At 43.2% G+C, this 20106-nt stretch overlaps 1 protein-coding gene across 3 annotated transcripts in view; it reads right to left on the bottom strand.

The window, feature by feature from the left end:
- si:ch211-266k8.4 (small G protein signaling modulator 3) overlaps window positions 1-20106 on the bottom strand; it is a 108704-nt gene that overhangs the window by 70550 nt on the left and 18048 nt on the right. For all 3 annotated transcript variants that reach the window (XR_004631596.1, XM_034686023.1, XM_034686025.1), the window contains exon 10: window positions 16990-17102. Coding sequence is in view for 2 of the 3 variants with exons in the window: in XM_034686023.1 (XP_034541914.1) it covers window positions 16990-17102 (113 nt within the window). In the remaining variant the exon portion in view is untranslated. The remainder of the gene's footprint in view (window positions 1-16989; window positions 17103-20106) is intronic.

A 20106-nucleotide genomic window follows, 5' to 3' on the forward strand; every position in this document is an offset into this window, starting at 1 on the left:
CATCTAAAACAGACCAGCTGAGTCTCTTCATGCTAACAGGCTAACTGTTGTGTTGCTCATAATGATACCTGCCTGTCCGTCTGCTCCTATGGTGTCATCTGTGATGAATGGCATTCGTCTTTGTTTTACTGCCCTCTACTGGTCTGGTGGTGTAGTGCATTTACTTTTTTTCTCCATATGTCACTGGCCTGATTTACACAATCTACCCGGGACTTCAGCCCGCGGTCGAAACGCAGACAACAATGGAGCACAGGAACCTTTTAGTTCACGGGAAAGTAGTTCTGGGGAACTCTTGGTCGAAATGCACCTTTAGACCACGTGCCTTCTGATGGTTTGTTCCACTTCACTTGGATGATATAGCCCTGTCCTCATAGTCACTTTTATTTTGTTTTAAAAAACCTGTCTGGAGATGGCTCCTCTGGATCTCTGCTGCTGTGGACGTGCCAGACTCCAGCTGCTACAGCTACTACTACCCGTCTCACCACTATCATCTCTCTCTCTCTCCCTTCATCGCTCTCTATCCCTCTCTCCAACACAGTCTCAGCAGATGTGTGTCTAACATGAGTCTGGTCCTGCTGGAGGTTTCTGCCTGTTAAAGGAAGTTTGTCCTTGCCACTGTAACTTGCTAAATGCTGCAAAGTGCTCTGCTCATGGTGGATTAAGATGAGATCAGACTGAGTCCTGTCTGTAAAATGGGACTGGATCTGATCCTGTCTTGATGTTGGGTCTTTGTTAATAATAGAACATAGAGGACGGTCTAGACCTGCTCTGTTTGGAGAGAGGCTGAGGAGAACATTTGATGGGATTTGGTGATATACAGATTGATCGATTGATTGATTTATCAAAGCAGTTTTTATATCAAAACATCCAAATGGCGTGCACAACAAATAATCAGATTAAAATAACTATGCACACTTGCACGCAATATTCCCTTTGTTAATCACAATCCACCTGGGGATATGTGCACATGGATCAGCCCCGTATTCTGCCCTCTACATGCCCACATTCAGCCAAAGATGGTCAATGCTAAGCACCTTATGAATGAGAATGCAAACAAATGAGTCAGCGGATCAACGTTACTTAACAGGGAATCAAGACAACAAGAGGAGAAGGCAAAGAAAACAAAGCTTCTTACACGGAAATCAAGGCCCTCGTCTCTGTGCATTTCATCAGTATTAAGATGAATAGTGACATTCTGAGTGCTGCTTCAGAAACAGAGTGAAGTGAAAAGACTGATGCGTTAGCTTGATAAGCTTCTTGTTTTGGCACGACATGGCCAAACTGTTCACAGATTCAATCTGTTCAGAAAGGTACTTTGGCCTAAATGGTTTTGAAATCAGAATGAAAAGGCTCATCTTGACACAGCCTGTTATTGACTGACATCATGACTTTTACCTGGCTAACACCAGTTTCCACCGTCAAATGGAAATCCAACCTGGACTGAAATATTCTGTTAATGTAGGCATTTTTTCAATGAATGAATAGAAAGTGAGCGAGTTCTAAAGACTGGATAGGGATAAAGAGAGAGATGTTGGGAGAGGAGAAGACACAAAGACTCTAGAGAAGAGAAAGCATGATGGAAGGGAGTGGGCCTGTTTGTCCCTTCTCCTCCTCACTGACCTGAGAGTCCTGACCCTGTCATTTAGAGCCTGTCTTCTACCAGCCTTCAGGCATAATGCAAGGTCAGAGTTCATTCAAGTGGGCAAAGGTCCAATGAGGACTGGAGAGGCTGGGGTTTGTGGGTACCAAGCAATGAGTAACACGAAAACTATAGCAAAGGGTTACGGACGATGTGATTACAGAGTTAATACTCTTATCAAAGTAAGGGATGAAGGAAGAGGACAGAGGGGTGAATGAGTGAGGGGGGAGGAGGAGGAGACCAAGGGTGAGGGGACAAGAGAGATTTCTACCTCCTAACGTGTAATTAAAGCTGCCAAACCCAGAGTGATGAACAATCCAAACAATGTCCGGGCCTTTCATTTCAACTCCACAATTAGATTGTTATTTCACGCTGGGGCTGAACGCAGCTCAGCAGAGGAAAGAGGTCTCTGCTCCTGTATGACCAGAGACATGAGAGGGTCTAAGAGGGCTTTGGGACCATGGAGCATTCACAACAACCCTCCTGATACACTTGTATAAGGTAAATGGACTTGTACTTCTATATCTCTTTTCTTTCTGAGCACTCAAAGCTCTTTTATACTACTCGTCACATTCACCCATTCACACCACATTCACTCACTGATGGTAGAGAATGCTATAGTAAGGGACCATCAGTGTTCATCTCATTCATACTAGGGGTGGGCATTTCAAACCAAAATACTATTTGATAATCATTGGCCTCTATAATAATTAAATGTTGAAACATGGATTCCATCAACCTGGTATTTTATCCTCTTGGGCAAAGCATTAAAACAGCCATTGCTGACATGATGAACCATCAATCAATCAATCAATCTTTATTTGTATAGCGCCAAATCACAACAAACGTTATCTCAAGACTCTTTTACAAACAGAGCAGGTCTAGATCACTCTATGTTAAATTATGAACAGAGACCCAACACCAAGACAGGATAAGACTCAGTCTGACCCCACCTTAATCCACCATGAGCATTGCAGCTTGCAGTATTTAGCTAGTTACAGCAGAGAGGACAAACTTCCTTTAACAGGCAGAAACCTCGAGCAGGACCAGACTCATGTTAGACAGCCATCCGCTGAGACCGTGTTGGAGAGAGGGGAGAATAAGAGATAGTCTTTATTGTCAAATACAATGAAGACTAAAGCCTGGTTTATACTTCTGTGTCAAATCAAAGCCGTAGCTTACATGCCCAGGTCTACGGCGTTGATTTGACCTCCTCCAAAAATGTACATACGTGTCGAATCAACACGGTCAGCAAGCCCTATAATTGGTCCACTCAGCAGCATTGTATTTCCTGTATTTACAGCACTTCTGGGATCCCCACTCATCGGCTGCACATCATCCGTGTATTTCATCTCCTCCTCTCTATTCTTCATGTAATCATGTCTGTATGATAAACAGCAACATGTATCAGCTGTAGATTAACAGAACACGCTCTGAACCGACCGGCTATCAGAGAGACCACACTGCCCTCAAGCGTTTCGGAGGAGAATTGCTGCGCGACACGGACACATCGACGTACAAGTATGTGGGGCTCATGTCCGCGTCAGACCCTGCTGTGTAGGGGAGACGCTGAAGTATAAACAAGTCTTAGAGTGAAAACCAGACAGGAACACATAATTCAGCCCACCAATGTTTAAAGGTGACATATCATGCAAAATTGACTTTTTAATGGTTCTCTACCTGAAATATGTTTCCCTGGCATGTCTACAAACCCCCCGAGAATGAAAAGAATCCATTCTGCCCCTGTTCTGATTTCTCCACCTTTCTGTAAATGTGTGTGAAACAAGCTGTTTCAGACTTCAGTGTTTTTGTTACGTAACAACAATATCCGGTCTGTCACAGAGGCAGAGCTCAGAGCTTGTTCAGCCCATAGACTGTATAAAATACAACTCAACCCCTCCTCCGTTTTTCATTCCCTGCACACATGTGTGCTAACAAGGAGCTTAGGAGGGAGGCATGCTAGTTGTAGGCTGTCTTAATAAACACAAAGGTCGGTTTTACTCCCCACGTCTGCAGATTTGAAGATCTAGTGGAGGATTTTTATTTATCATGGATAAGTGCTAGCGCTAGTTAGCATAGCCACATAGCTACATGTTGGTAGCTGTGTACCAAGACACACGTCTACATATTGATAAATAAAACAACAAGAAACACTAAATCTGTGACCAATCCTTCAGAAAGGTCCTGCTGCAGGCGCCTCTCTGTCAGGATCAGATTCTGGATCAGATTCAGAGGGTTGAAGAAACTTGATCTGTGAGCAGCCGTGTATATTCAGCCAACATGTAAACATTAGATCAACGTGCTGGACAGCCGAGGCACATCCACTTCCTGAGGGGGCGTGGTCAGAGGGAAAACAGAGTGTTCTGAGGAGGACTGAAGAAGAGGGTTTTTCAGGCAGACCAAAATCTGATTTCAAAGTGTTTTTTTGAGCATAAACTTTAAAGACATGTTTTGGGGACCTCTTAGACCAATATATATTGATGAAAAAAGCGTGATATGTCACCTTTAAATGAATAACTGATTTAATGTTTGATGGAAAGTCTTGGCTGGAGAAAAAAACTATCAACAATTACAAGTCATTCAATGTGAGTACCCGGACAAGCCTGCAGGGCTGCACTACTCACCACTGCACTATTATCATATTATTTTAGCCTGTACATATTAGTCAAGCCTATTTGTTGTTCTTTTGTATTTATAGCTGATGTAATTTTTGTTATTATTATTATATTTTTATTTGTATGTCTTATTCTTATGCCTTGTACAAAGAGAGCACAGTTTACCAAAGTCAAATTCCTTGTGTGTTTAAGCATACCTGGCCAATAAAGCTGATTCTGATTCTGAAACAACAGAGTTCTACAACCTCTAAGTCAACTTGAGGATGAACTAAAGAAGCTGGTACAATATGTGGGTCACTGTTCTGGATAACAAACAAACAAAGTTTAGGTTATGACCCCTCCGTCCCAACGGAGTCCAAGAGACATGTTACTGAAAGGGCCCATTCATCATCACTCTGTAACTCAGGGCTGCATTCTCTGTTTGTAATACAGAATGGGATCGAGGCCCCTGCATGGTTTATGAATCTGTCAAAGGCCTATTAGTGCCAGAGTTTGTAATTACATTAGTAACAGTGTCAGTCACAAAGAGCTGGCTAATGAAGGGAGGAGGACAGCCTCAGGCTGATAGGCAGGGTGCATTCCACTTCAACTGTCACAGAGAAATGGAGATGGAGGGGGCGCTCCAGACAGCCTCTACATGGAGAGAAGCTTACTAGAAAGAGGGCCCCAACACAGGTCACAGGTAGGCCAAGTGCCTCTGGCTGAGAGGCCTTATCCAGGTTAGAAAGGTGACATTCCTGTAAGACTAATAGATGCCCACACAGAGACCTCCGACCACAAGACCTTACTAAAAATAACCATCTCCACGACGTGCTCCACTTCCATTTCACCTCTGATCGTCTGAAATACTTAAACACAGACAAAGGTCTGCACCTCTGCAAAGTCCGAGATGATCCACACTGTTCGACAAGCTCTTCTTAACAAATGTTTGTGTGTTTGTGTTCTAATGACACCTTTGACCATCAACAGCAGCAGTGTTGCAAGAACACCTTTCATCTATAACCCCCTCCCCTAATACTCTGTGTATGTGTGGTTACTCCACTCTTTACCTTATCCAATCTATTTCAACCCACAGGTGGAGGTTTGAGTGGGTCCAATACATTGTAGTTTGTGAGAGGTTTAAGTGTTAAATTTGTGTTTTATAACTGTATGTTGTGCTATATTATGTTTATAACCATAATATCATACATCACTTACTTTAACTCTGCCTGTCCCATTAAAGTTACTAACCATAGACCTTTCTGGAGTCCCTGAGCTCCCTTGTCTCGTAGGTTCCTCTGAGCTGCCGTAGACGTCCTCCTGCTGTGGACGTTCCAGACTCCAGCTGATACGGACGTGCTGGACTCCAGTGGCAACAGCTACTACTACTCGTCTCATCACTATCACCGCTCCCTCTCTCTCTTATTCTCCTCTATCCCTCTTTCCAGACCCAACTCGGTCGAGGCAGATGACTGTCTAACATGAGTCTGGTTCTGCTCGAGGTTTCTGCCTGTTGAAGGAAGTTTGTCCTCTCCACTTGTACAAAACTGCTTAGACGTCAGAGTTCTAACTGTTATTAGTTGCATCATATTCAGTCGTTCCTAAATGTGATTGGTTACATAGCTGTCAATCAAAGAAGTAGAGTGGTTTCCTGCAGTGTTTAAGACCCGCCCCTGCAGACGGGAGACTTGGAGACATGACACGATCGCTAGTTGTGTGTTTCCTAGAGCCAGAAGTTTAGTTTTCATCATCTTGTGCTTTTTGGTGTGCGTCCTTTGTATAAAACCACACACATACACATAAGAACACCTATAAAGACCTACCCACAGATGATGCAATTTCCTGCCTGTTGATGTTCCTGTGCCTACAATAAACAAGTGAACCAAATCCCTGCCTGCGTGTCCTGACTGACACCCCACAAAGATAGTCCATCAACTCTAGCCTCCTTTTATCTCTACACCACTGTAACTAGCTAAATACTGCGAGGTGCAATGCTCATGGTGGATTAAGGTGGGGTCAGACTGAGTCTTACCCTGTCTTGGTGTTGGGTCTCTGTTCATAATTTGACATAGAGTGGTCTAGACCTGCTCTGTTTGTAAAAGAGTCTTGAGATAACGTTTGTTGTGATTTAGCGATATACAAATAAAGATTGATTGATTACATATGTTCAGAATGTGTCTGAAATCAAACAGAAAAAATCTTAATGGAAGTGTATTAGAACATAACTGTAACATTGGCATGACATTCAAATTCACATACAGCTGTATTTCTACAGCAACAAGCATACAAATAAATGATCAATCAAAATAGAGCTTAGTATAACGGGAGTGATGATTCATCTTTGTCATCAGCATTTTTTAAATGATTTCCTCACTGCTTAGGAAAAAATGGGATCTCACTTGTAACGAGATATGACAGAAGCAGAATGATGTTTTTCCATAAGAGACAAGATTACATATTGACAAGATCAGGAAAGAGATAAGACACAGCACTTTGTTCACTGGACTGAAAATATCAGCACAAATCTGAAGTACTTTGTCCAAATGTTCTTTTGTAAACAAATGTCAGAGAAGATACTAAATCAAGGTTACTGACGAGATTCTGTGAGCCACAATGTACCCTGGTCATTTCTGAGCCGGCAGTAAATGGTAAATGGACTTGTACTTATATAGCTCTTTTCTAGTCTGACTACTCAAAGTGCTTTTACACACTACTTGTCACATTCACCCATTCACACCACATTCACTCACTGATGGTAGAGGCTGCTATTTAGTGATGGACCATCAGTGTTGGCTAACCTCATTCATAATAATAATAATAATAATACATTTTATTTAGAAGCGCCTTTCAGAGCACTCAAGGTCGCTTTACAGACAGATAAAAAACACAATAAATAAAAGAACACCATAAGATAAATAAAAACAACAAGCAAAGTAACACCAAGTTAAAAATGAAGCAGTGGAAATTAATCAGGGAATGCAGTTTGAAACAGATGGGTTTTGAGTTTTGATTTGAAGAGGGGTAGTGAGTCAGAGTTTCGGATGTCCGGTGGGAGTGAGTTCCAGAGTTGGGGAGCAGAGCGACTGAAAGCTCTGCTCCCCATGGTGCTGAGACGGGCAGGGGGCACAGAGAGGTGGAGGGAGGAGGAAGACCTGAGGGAGCGAGAGGGGGTGACGATGTGGAGGAGATCAGAGAGATACGGGGGGGAGAGGTTGTGGACGGCCTTGGAAGTGTAGAGGAGGATTTTGAAATTGATTCTGAGTTTGACCGGTAGCCAGTGAAGCTGCTGGAGGATGGGGGTGATGTGGTGAAAGGAGGGGGTTCTAGTGATGATGCGGGCTGCAGAGTTTTGGACCAGTTGAAGTTTATGGAGGGATTTGTGAGGGACACCGAAGAGGAGTGAATTACAATAATCGATACGGGAGGTGACAAGACTGTGGACCAGGATAGCAGTGGTGTGAGGGGTGAGAGAGGGGCGGAGACGGTTGATGTTGCGGAGGTGGAAATATGCAGACCGGGTTATGCTATTGATGTGAGAGTTGAAAGAAAGCGAGCTGTCGAGGATGACACCCAGACTCTTTACCTGAGGGGAGGGGGACACTGTTGAACTGTCGATGGAGAGGGAGAAACTGTCGGCTTTGGATAAGGTGGATTTGGTGCCTACAAGGAGGAGTTCTGTTTTATTGCTGTTGAGTTGAAGGAAGTTGGAGGTGAACCAGGACTTGATCTCAGAGAGGCAGAGGGTGAGGGAGGAGGGTGGGAGAGTGGAGTCGGGCTTGCTGGAGAGGTAGAGCTGGGTGTCATCCGCGAAGCAGTGGAAGTGTATGCCGAATTTGCGGAAGATATTGCCGAGTGGGAGAAGGTAGGTGATGAAGAGGAGGGGCCCCAGGACAGAGCCCTGGGGCACACCTGAAGTGACTGGGGAGGGATGTGAAGTGAAGGATTTGAGTTGGATGAACTGAGTGCACATTCTCACACCGCTGAACAACAGAGGAAGACAATTCGGGGTTCAGTGTCTTGCTCAAGGACCCTTCGGCATGTGACTGCCGGAGCTGGGATCGAACCGCCAACCAACTCTACCCACTGAGCCACAGCCGCCCCAACGCAGGGGGGCTTATTCACATCAGCAATGATTCTTTTGTCAAGCTAAAATGACTGTTATTAACACAATCACTTCTAGTAAGAGTAGAATTAGGCTTTATATTGTATTAAGTAAAATAAAATGAGGTACCTGTGTTCTTCTCTCATGCAAACTGCATCTAAAGAGCCATTCAACAAGTAATAGTTTAATTTTGTTTATCAAACTACTGCGTTACTGCAATAAGTTATGCAAGCCCAAACATGCTAATGCTACCACTGTTGTGTCAGTAATGAGAGTACGTTAGCTTTAGCAGCTGAGAAGTTTAGACAGCAGTATCCTCATTCATCCTATGCTGGGCATCAACATGCTAAAAGCCTGTTGACAGACAGGAGTTGCCTTTCTGTTGTTTTGACATGACTTATATTAAACAAAGCTTATGTGCACTAAAGTTGTGTACAGTGTTGTGCTCACAGACAGCTGCTCCTCGCCATAACGTGTTGGGCAGACAGAGAGAGAGCGAGCTAGAGATCCACACACTGATGCAGCTTCTCTGGCTCGCTGACCTGTTCACTATCATGCAAACATTCACTCAACGACACAGGGACATTATTGTACATTTGCATGATTTTCCTGCATTATGGTGTAAAATTGATATTGACTTTACTGTGTCCTTTGAGATTTGAATGTGTCAGAGACGCAGGACGGGTACCTAGAAACACCACTGAAACACACACACACCAAAAAGGGGATAGAACAAGGACTAGGAGAAGAGGTGGGCACAGAGTTCACTGCCAGGAGAAGTTCAACAGCACAGAGAAAGAGAAAGATACATCCTTACATACACAGAACAAATTATGTAGAAATGTGTTGTTCAGTGGATTTTTCGGACTGTACTAAAGGTGCATTTTGACCAAGATTCTGGGGTCTTTTAGCTCCCAGAACTACATTCCCCTGAACTAAAAGGTTCCTGTGCCCCCATTGTTGTCTGCGTTTCGACCGCGGGCTGAAGTCCCGGGTAGATTGTGCAAATCAGGCCAGTGACGTATGGAGGAAAAAAAAGTAAATGCACTACACCACCAGACCAGTAGAGGGCAGTTAAACAAAGAGGAATACCATTCATCACAGATGACACCATAGAAGCAGACGGACAGGCAGGTATCATTATGAGCAACACAACAGTTAGCCTGTTAGCATGAAGAGACTCAGCTGGCGCTGTTTTAGACGGTGCTATATTTCATCACAGATGGATTCACTGAATCAACACGTGAGAGGAGATAAGCGCGAGTAGCAAAGACGTTTCATCACGCCTTTAAAATCCTTTTGAACTCAAAAAGCCGTGGCAGAGATCGGCCGGTGTTTTGGTTTAAACAGCGACCCTGTTAACTGGAGACTTTCAGCCGGATGCATCCCTCATAAACGTCTTTAGACCATCATTAAATATCTGATGAGGATATTTTGAAATCTTAATAAAAACTAAACTAGTTTGCATTCCCAGGAACTCCCTCTGTGTTTCAACAGCTGTGTAAACTCCACAAACACTGACACGTTCAGCTGAAGGTCTCCAGTTTACAGGGTCACTTTTAAAACCGGAACACCGGAAGAGACGCATTCACGGTGGGCTGAGAGAAGACTACTGTTACAAGCTGCTAAATCAAGAGAATCACAGCTTCTTCTTTTGAAAAGTACACACACATACAAAAAAGATAGAACAAATCAAAACTAATGAAAGAAAGAGAAATCAAGTGAATCACAGATGTGTGTGATGTTATTGTGGACGGAGGGCGGAATAAAAACACTGAGGTTAATCTACCAATCAGACATTGCAGGCCCTGCCCCCCGAAAGTCCCGGGACCTTTGAAAAGTACTACCCCCCAAGCAGGGGATTTTTAGGGGGGAGATTATCTACCCCTGAACTAAATTTAGACCCTGGGTTCACCTGTCGAAACACACATAGTTCTGGGGTAAAGTTCCTAGTTTCAGGGTACAATTCTTCCGGTCGAAAAATGCCTTAATTACCCGTTCATCATGCAGGTCCATAACATAAACATTGACTCAGTACAAATCTATAAAAAGTATTTTTCCTAAATGCTGAGTCACCACACTGAGGCCTGAACAGCAGGCGAACAGGAAGTAGGTAGGTATCATGGGAGCCTGCCGAGAAGAACAGGACTGTGGCATCTGCTCCTACAGCAGAGGAGTACCACAGAGGGCAGGGGAGGGAGCGGAAAGAATGAGGTGATAAATAATAGGGGGCATGAGAAGTGGAAAATGAACAAACAGGACAAAAAAGAGCTGAATAAAAAACAGAACAATGTAAGAGTGGGGGGTGAATGGGGGGAGGGGAGCAGGGAGAGATGTGGGAGGATACAGGAATATTACATAAGGACTGTCACCTCTAGAATGAAGGACAGAAGGACATATCAGCTCAGAAAGCTTCTCAGTCTGACTCAGCTTAACCTGAAGTCACTGCTGACTCAGCATGTTATTGGACAGGCCCCAGGGACCGTACTGTTACAGCTAAAACATAGAAAAATAATATACATAGACTATTTTGTTTCATACTAACCTCAGCCTTTCATTTTGCAGTTTTTAAAATGTTCTCAACATTCAGAGTGAACGACAACACTGACAGCGCTACTCAGAACTTTGTGCTTCATTCTGCCATGGTTTGATGTGACTGCAGAGACCTCTCCTACCATGATGTCATATATACCTCACCCCCTTCCCCCCAACCCCCTCATCACTTACTTTAACTCTGCCTGTCCCATTAAAGTTACTAACCATAGACCTTTCTGGAGTCCCTGAGCTCCCTTGTCTTGTAGGTTCCTCTGAGCTGCCGTAGACGTCCTCCTGCTGTGGACTGGCTAAATACTGTGAGGTGCAATGCTCATGGTGGATTAAGGTGGGGTCAGACTGAGTCTTATCCTGTCTTGGTGTTGGGTCTCTGTTCATAATTTAACATAGAGTGGTCTAGACCTGCTCTGTTTGTAAAAGAGTCTTGAGATTACATTTATTGTGATTTGATGCTATACTGATAAAGATTGATTGATTGATTGATTGATTGATTGATTGATTGATTGATTGATTGATTGATTGATTGATTGATTGATTGATTGACTGATTGATTGATTGATTGATTGATCGATTCTTCTGCAATGTGAAATTTGGAACTCTTACATAGGAAGTGCCACACATTAATTATTCAAATTAAATACGTTTTCCTCTAAAAATGTAAATACAATTTCATGAGAAAATTGTGCATAAAAATACACAAAAATACAAGAAATACAGTGTTTGATGATTAAAGTTCCCCAGGAAGGACCCCAAGACCCCCCCTAAAAATTTAAATATGTAATGTATTCTGTGTATTGAATAAAACAGTACCATCTCAGGCCCAAGTTGATCTAGTTTCAACAGAGGATAGGAATTGATTGATATTATTTATTGATTACTCTTATTATAATATATTGCCACATTAATACTCTTTATTGATTGCTAATATTATTATTATTTATTTTTTTCTGTTTTTTGTTTTTTTTGGGTTCCTTTTTCCCCCTCTCTTCTCTTCTCTTCTCTTCTGTTTTCTCTCTCTTCACAAGTGTATACATTTGTAATGTTTGTACTTTTTAGTATGTCTGTATCAACTACACTAATTGTTGAATAAAAATGAATAAATTAAAAAATTAAAAATAAAACAGGATAGGAAATAACACAAAGGCTTAACTCTGGATCACTTCAGCAGTAAGAAACCAAGAAACTGATTCTCTGACAATGTCATGGAACCTCTTTGTGAAAAAAAGATATTCTGTTTTATCATATTTGTCATTTTAATTATGTTCTTTTATGCCTGTCTGAATGTCTCCAATGCTTTTAATGTTTCAATATAAAGCACATTGAGTTGCCCTCGTGTATGAAATGCGCTATACAAATAAAGCTGCCTTGCCTTGTTAAGTAAGACCTCAAGAGGAGAAAGAAACAACTTTCAAAATACTTGATTTTTGAAAAAAAAGGTAGTGTCTATTGTTTCTGATTCATCCCAGGACATGAGAAAACCCAAACACTGATAGTGTTCTGAAACACAGCATTAAGTAGATTTGTTGCTCAAGTGATGATTTTCACCTCAGATTGTTAACCACACTTTCATACAGATATTTATTTAAAGAGCTAAATTAATCGTCACCACATACAACTGTTGGCAGCTGAGAAGCCAGTGACGCAGGTTATGTTCCACCTGCTTTTGCTCTGCATACAGACTGTTTTTCCTGCATACACAAAAGCCTGCCGATACATGACTGGTCAACACTTCTTTGTCTGTAAACCTACTTCAAACAGAAACATTAAAGTCCAGTTTCAATGTACTGAATCTACATTTTAATGTACAATCTGTAAATGCAGATCACCCCATTGTTAGTGTTACTCCATGGTATAAAACTCTGCCATCACTCCTACAACTAACAGCCAAATTCCACCAGATCCGAGTCCGGTCCGTCTCTGATCCGTCACAGCACTAGGGCTGTCAATGAATATTCTAAATTTGAATATATATTTGAATATTAAAAAAGAACGGAGATTCGAGTGTGAAAATTAATATTTGACTGTGAATATAATGAATGGCCTCTTCACATGTGGACTGTCTTCTTCACATGTGGACTGTCCTCTTCACATGTGGACTGTCTTCTTCACATGTGGACTGGCCTCTTCACATGTGGACTGTCTTCTTCACATGTGGACTGTCTTCTTCACATGTGGACTGTCTTCTTCACATGTGGACTGTCTTCTTCACATGTGGACTGTCTTCTTCACATGTGGACTGGCCTCTTCACATGTGGACTGTCTTCTTCACATGTGGACTGTCTTCTTCACATGTGGACTGTCTAATTCACATGTGGACTGTCTTCTTCACATGTGGACTGTCTTCTTCACATGTGGACTGTCTTCTTCACATGTGGACTGTCTTCTTCACATTTGGACTGTCTTCTTCACATGTGGACTGTCTTCTTCACATGTGGACTGACCTCTTCACATGTGGACTGTCTTCTTCACACTGACTGTCTTGTGTTTTTGGCAAATAACCTGTCAGGCCTAAGACCCTACATTGATAGTGGACTAAAAGAGCCCGACAATCAGTGACACTGGGATAAAATGCAGTTTTTCCTCTTTTTTATACAAGCGCCAAGAATGTAAGTGGACTACTGTTTCGTTTTTTAACTTTAACTTCAATTAATGTTAATAATATTTGCTTCAATGACTGAATGAAGCCTGCCTATATTAGAGACAAGAGTCTGGACCTTTAATTGCTCACACAAGTCTTGTTCAGAACTCATGAACGAGAGGGGCGAACGAGTGAGTGAGAGGTCTACGGTCTTAAAAGTGTTACGGTAGGTCATTTACTTGTTTTGTAATGTGTAGGTATGTTTTAGGCATGTTAAATCTGAAATAAAAATACCTATACAAGTAGTTATGTCTCTTCGTATAAGTCTGTCCACCTGTTATTGACATAATGCGCAAATATAGATATTTGAATATTCAAACCTATGTTTTTTTTCAGAGCAAATATTCAAATGTCGTTTTGGAGCAATTTTGACAGCCCTACACAGCACTGGATCTGATAGGTTTCTATTCTAGTCAATGTGTTAACTTCCACTGGATCCACTCCGTTGTGTCCCGGCTGCGTCTCTGATCCGGCAGGTCGGAGTCCTCCGGATCAGATACACAAGACTTTTATTTTTGCTGGATGCCGGGGCACGACGCATCAATCTCAACAGAGCAGATGGAGCGGGACAGGAAGTCAGGTTTCACCAAAACAAAATGAAAACATCCGGTTAATTTTCAGAATAAAACACTCTGTTTTATCACCAGATCGTATTTCACTTAACTACAACAACAAACCAAAGTCATGATGAGCGGAGCCAGGCCTGGAGTCAACAGGTCAGAGGTTTTCAGAGGACCAGAAAGACAACATGGAGGAGGAGAGGAGGAGGAGGAGAATCCTTGATTCAGTGATTACCGCGGGAAAACCTCGGTCACATGACTCCAGCTGTCCGGAGGTCCTGCTTCCGAAAACCCAACGAGTGGGTGTTGACGGACGAGAGAGCACTGAGACAGACCGGACACGGATCTGGTTGGTCCTGTGTAAGTCTATATTCAGGATTCCAGACATTTTCTAAACACAATAAACAGCCCCCTCTTTTGTTTTATTAAACATAGCTGACCTAAGTGTGCCAATTAAAGAAAGATACTGAGTTAGTTCAAGAACTTCAAAGATCTGTGCAGCTTGTGGAGAAGCTGGTGAGATGAGGCTTACAGAGTTCATGATGATATTGTTTGAATCGCCACATTGCGACCTCGTGGAAGGACTGAAAGAAGCAGCCTGTTTACAACTCATCAAACTGTCATGATCACTAGGGTGTTAAAATGAATCAACTAGAACTAGAGTGAAATGCACATCACACAGTGTGCAGCAGCAGCAGCAGCAGCAGCAGCGTGACGGTGTTGTGATTAAGTGACAGAGAAAGTGAGTGAAAGTGTGTGTGAGAGAGAGAAATACAGGAATGTTTGTGTCAGTCAGGCAGTGAATGAATCAGCTCGTTTCCTCTGCTGCCTGAAGGGCCAGACAGTCTGACAGCCCAGAAAAGAAGGATGACTCATCCTTACTCACACACAGCCACACACGCACACACACAGGTAGGCAGACACACACCTACACGAACACAGAGTTACGGCTTTTAACAAAAACAAAAAACATTTCCTGTGGCTTCCAACTGCTTTGAAAAGAAAACCAATGACCCTCTCTCATAGTTTCTCTCCTTTCCTCTGTTAGTCACTCACACACTGTCCTCTTTCTCTGCCCCTCGTCTCCTCCCGTGCCAGCTGCATTGTTAAAGACAATCCTGCAGCCTTTCTAAGTCTATGAGGATGCACACACACTGACACACACGGCAGGTTTGCATTCCAATCCGTCTGACTTTTGTGAAGTTTAGCTGCAGGGTGAGGGGTTTCCAGATCTTATGGAGCTGATACCTGAGCACTCTTCAAAAGATAAAACATGCTTTGATGTTTGCAGTCTGTTACATGAACTTGGGCAGCTCTTTGGAGAATGTCAACTGATGCCAAAGCAAAGCAGCTTCTGGTCCATCAGTAACTGGGCCAAAATAAAACCAGACTGAAACATGTTCATGCTGTTGGAGAAATGCAGCACTCCCTGATATATTGACTTAAAAGGTGTTTTTTGACCGGTGGACCCAGGGTCTAAATTTAGTTCAGGGGTAGATAATCTCCCCCCTAAAAAGCCCCTGCGTGGGGGTTAGTACTTTTCAACAGTCCCAGGACTTTCGGGGGGCGGGGCCTGCAATGCTGAACGTGTCTGATTGGTAGATTAACCTCAGTGTTTTTATTCCTCCCTCCGTCCACAATAACATCACACACATCTGTGATTCACTTGATTTCTCTTTCTTTCATTAGTTTTTATTTGTTCTATCTTTTTTGTATGTGTGTGTACTTTTCAAAAGAAGAAGCTGTGATTCTCTTGATTTAGCAGCTTGTAACAGTAGTCTTCTCTCAGCCCACCGTGAATGAGTCTCTCCCGGTGTTACGGTTTTCAAAGTGACCCTGTAAACTGGAGACCTTCAGCTGAACGTGTCAGTGTTTGTGGAGTTTACACAGCTGTTGAAACACAGAGGGAGTTCCTGGGAATGTAAACTAGTTTAGTTTTTATTAAGATTTCAAAATATCCTCATCAGATATTTAATGATGGTCTAAAGACGTTTATGAGGGATGCATCCGGCTGAGAGTTTCCAGTTAACAGGGTCGCTGTTTAAACCAAAACACCGGCCGATCTCTGCCACGGCTTTTTGAGTTCAAAAGGATTTTAAAGCCGTGTTGAAACGTCTTTGCTACTCGCGCTTATCTCCTCTCACGTGTTGATTCAGTGAATCCATCTGTGATGAAATATAGCACCATCTAAAACAGACCAGCTGAGTCTCTTCATACTAACAGGCTAACTGTTGTGTTGCTCATAATGATACCTGCCTGTCCGTCTGCTTCTATGGTGTCATCTGTGATGAATGGCATTCCTCTTTGTTGTACTGCCCTCTACTGGTCTGGTGGTGTAGTGCATTTACTTTTTTTTTCCTCCATACGTCACTGGCCTGATTTGCACAATCTACCCGGGACTTCAGCCCGCGGTCGAAACGCAGACAACAATGGAGCACAGGAACCTTTTAGTTCACGGGAAAGTAGTTCTGGGGAACTCTTGGTCTCCTCTCACGTGTTGATTCAGTGAATCCATCTGTGATGAAATATAGATGAAGGTCTAAGGACATACGACAGAAGAAGACTGGCCTGATTTGCACAATCTACCCGGGACTTCAGCCCGCGGTCGAAACGCAGACAACAATGGGGGACCAGGAACCTTTTAGTTCAGGGGAAAGTAGTTCTGGGGGCTAAAAGACCCTGGAACTCTTGGTCCAAATGCACCTAAAGACCTAAAAACAAAACTCTGTGTGTCTCTGTGTAACAGGATCGTCATTTGTGCCATTAAGGTCAAGAGGTATACACTGAGCGAGTAACCAGAGTTTGAGCAACTGTGTCCCATGTGGTCCCCAGGGTCTCTCTACCCCCCAAGCATCTGCCTAAGAGCACCTACTTTGTTTGTGTGTGCGTGCGTGTGTGAGTACCTTCTTTGGGTCCATGGTGGCTCTCATCCAGCACCAGACTGTTCATACACTTCAGCTCCCAGTCTTGAACCTCAGTATTCCACAGGGCAGGGATCAGCACGGTGTACTTGGCCCTGCAGACAGGATCAGTGTGGAGGACAGAGAGGGGATGGAACAAGGTGAGAGGATGTTCATTCCACAACTTATAAAAGAGTGTTGAGGAACATTTAATGAAATAGTTTGGCTTTCTTAAGCCGGCTGCATGAAGACTCTGCGTGACTGAACATACGGGGAGAGAAATATTCAAAACATTCGTCTTTGTTATAAAGCTTGTACAAGAAGCGGTCTTTGAGGACAGTCTGTAGCCTTCAGCTAATTTTTATTTACTAGTCAGTTGAGAGCATAGACCGTATAAATAATGGACGTAGTATCCGTGACGTCGCCCATCTGTTTCTGAAGAGCTGTTTTGAGGCAAATTGTCTGCGGGAGCCATATTGCTGCTGTAGAGATAGTGTGATGTAAAGAGGCAGGCTTTGAGCCTCCTAGTCAACAGCTACAGTGTTCCCGCCTGTCAATCAAGTCAGCTGTGCCTCTCATTGGAAGACTCGTAATCTCAATATCTTTGAAAAATACAGCGTTCTGAAAAAATTCACCCCGTACAGTGTGTGCTGATCGACAAATGAGCTATCCAGACTACACTCGTCTTTTGAACCAGGCTGTAAACATGTTTATTTCTGATGTAAAGATCGTCTCTTTGAATGGGTGTGTATGTGGTTTCTGGTGTTTCTGCAGCCAGCCTCAAGTGGACACTCAATGAACTGCAGTTTATAACACTTCTGCATTGGCTTCGATTCTTGCGGCTGGAGGTTTCTGCTTGATCACTATACAGTATTATACCAAAAGTATTCGCTCACCTGCCTTGACTCACATATGAACTTAAGTGCCATCCCATTCCTAACCCATAGGGTTCAATATGATGTCGGTCCACCTTTTGCAGCTATTACAGCTTCAACTCTTCTAGGAAGGCTGTCCACAAGGTTGAGGAGTGTGTTTATAGGAATTTTTGACCATTCTTCCAAAAGCGCATTGGTGAGGTCACACACTGATGTTGGTCGAGAAGGCCTGGCTCTCAGTCTCCGCTCTAATTCATCCCAAAGGTGTTCTATCGGGTTCAGGTCAGGACTCTGTGCAGGCCAGTCAAGTTCATCCACACCAGACTCTGTCATCCATGTCTTTATGGACCTTGCTGTGTGCACTGGTGCACAGTCATGTTGGAAGAGGAAGGGGCCCGCTCCAAACTGTTCCCACAAGGTTGGGAGCATGGAATTGTCCCAAATGGTTTGGTATCCTGAGGCATTCAAAGTTCCTTTCACTGGAACTAAGGGGCCAAGCCCAGCTCCTGAAAAACAACCCCACACCATAATTCCTCCTCCACCAAATTTCACACTTGGCACAATGCGGTCCGAAATGTACCGTTCTCCTGGCAACCTCCAAACCCAGACTCGTCCATCAGATTGCCAGATGGAAAAGTGTGATTCATCACTCCAGAGAACGCGTCTCCACTGCTCTATGGTCCAGTGGTGGCGTGCTTTACACCACTGCATCCGATGCTTTGCATTGCACTTGGTGATGTATGGCTTGGATGCAGCTGCTCGGCCATGGAAACCCATTCCATGAAGCTCTCTGCGTACTGTACTTGGGCTAATCTGAAGGCCACATGAAGTTTGGAGCTCTGTAGCAATTGACTGTGCAGAAAGTCGGCGACCTCTTTGCACTATGCGCCTCAGCATCCGCTGACCCCTCTCTGTCAGTTTACATGGCCTACCACTTCGTGGCTGAGTTGCTGTTGTTCCCAAACTCTTCCATTTTCTTATAATAAAGCTGACAGTTGACTGTGGAATATTTAGGAGCGAGGAAATCTCACGACTGGATTTGTTGCACAGGTGGCATCCTATGACAGTTCCACGCTGGAATTCACTGAGCTCCTGAGAGCGATTCATTCTTTCATTAATGTTTGTAAAAACAGTCTGTATGGCTAGGTGCTTGATTTTATACACCTGTGGCCAGGCCAAGTGATTAGGACATCTGATTCTGATCATTTGGATGGGTGAGCGAATACTTTTGGTAATATAGTGTACATTATCCCTTATGTAGATTTCTTTCTGACCACAGACACCTCCAATATAGATCACATTCAGGGCAAATGAAACCACAGGCTAATGAAACGGTCGGGGCATTTCCGAGATGAGTCTTGTGTTTCACCTGTGACTCATTTTTAGTTTCTCTGACTGTGTGGGAATCAGTTGTTTTCACAACATTAATGACCAAGAAAGGATATAAAAAGTGTGTCATGCTCATGTTGAGTTGTATGCGAGTCACAAAACTTGCTTTTGCTTTCAGTCCCCAGAGTGCGTCTTGAAATGGGTAAAAAGAGTTGTAGATATGCTGCTCCTGAGGCCTGGAACCTGCTGCAGGAGAGCCTGGGTTTGAGGGAGCTTGTCTCTTTAAATGTTTTTAAAAGCAGACTGAAAGCATTGGAGGAAGATGCATCAGCTTGTAGATGCTTTCACTGATGACTTTTGTTCTGAAATCCATGATATATGTTGTCATGTTTTAGAATTCTGTGTTGTTTGTTGGTAACTTTGTTGGAACGTGCTGCTGCTGATCTCAGCCAGGACACACTAAAAGAGATTCTGAATCTCAATGTGGTTTTCCTGGTTAAATACATTTAAAGAAATAAAGAAATAAAATCGCAGCACTGTTTGAAGGTCACAGACAGCTGCAGAGCAGGTCAGTGTGCTACTTTACCACCTTCAACCTCAGATGTAATCACTGCTAAGAGATGATAAACAGTGATTGATCCTCAGACTAAAGACAGTTTGGAGTTTCAAAACAGTCCAAAGAGCAGGAAAAAAAACACTTCATTGAAATCAGCCACTTCAGTGTGAGGCTAACAAATAACATGTCAACCCGTCAAGCTGGACGAGGGTGTTGGTTTGCCAATGAATGAATGAACGAACGAATGAATGCATTAGAGGAGTAATGAAAATGGGAGTATAGGGGAGGAGGAGGAGGAGGAGCACAGGGAGGTTTATGGGAAATGGCTACAAAGGAGAGGGTAAACAAAAAAGAAAGAAT

Source organism: Notolabrus celidotus, chromosome 6 (genome assembly GCF_009762535.1).
Source record: "Notolabrus celidotus isolate fNotCel1 chromosome 6, fNotCel1.pri, whole genome shotgun sequence".
NCBI lineage: Eukaryota > Metazoa > Chordata > Actinopteri > Labriformes > Labridae > Notolabrus > Notolabrus celidotus.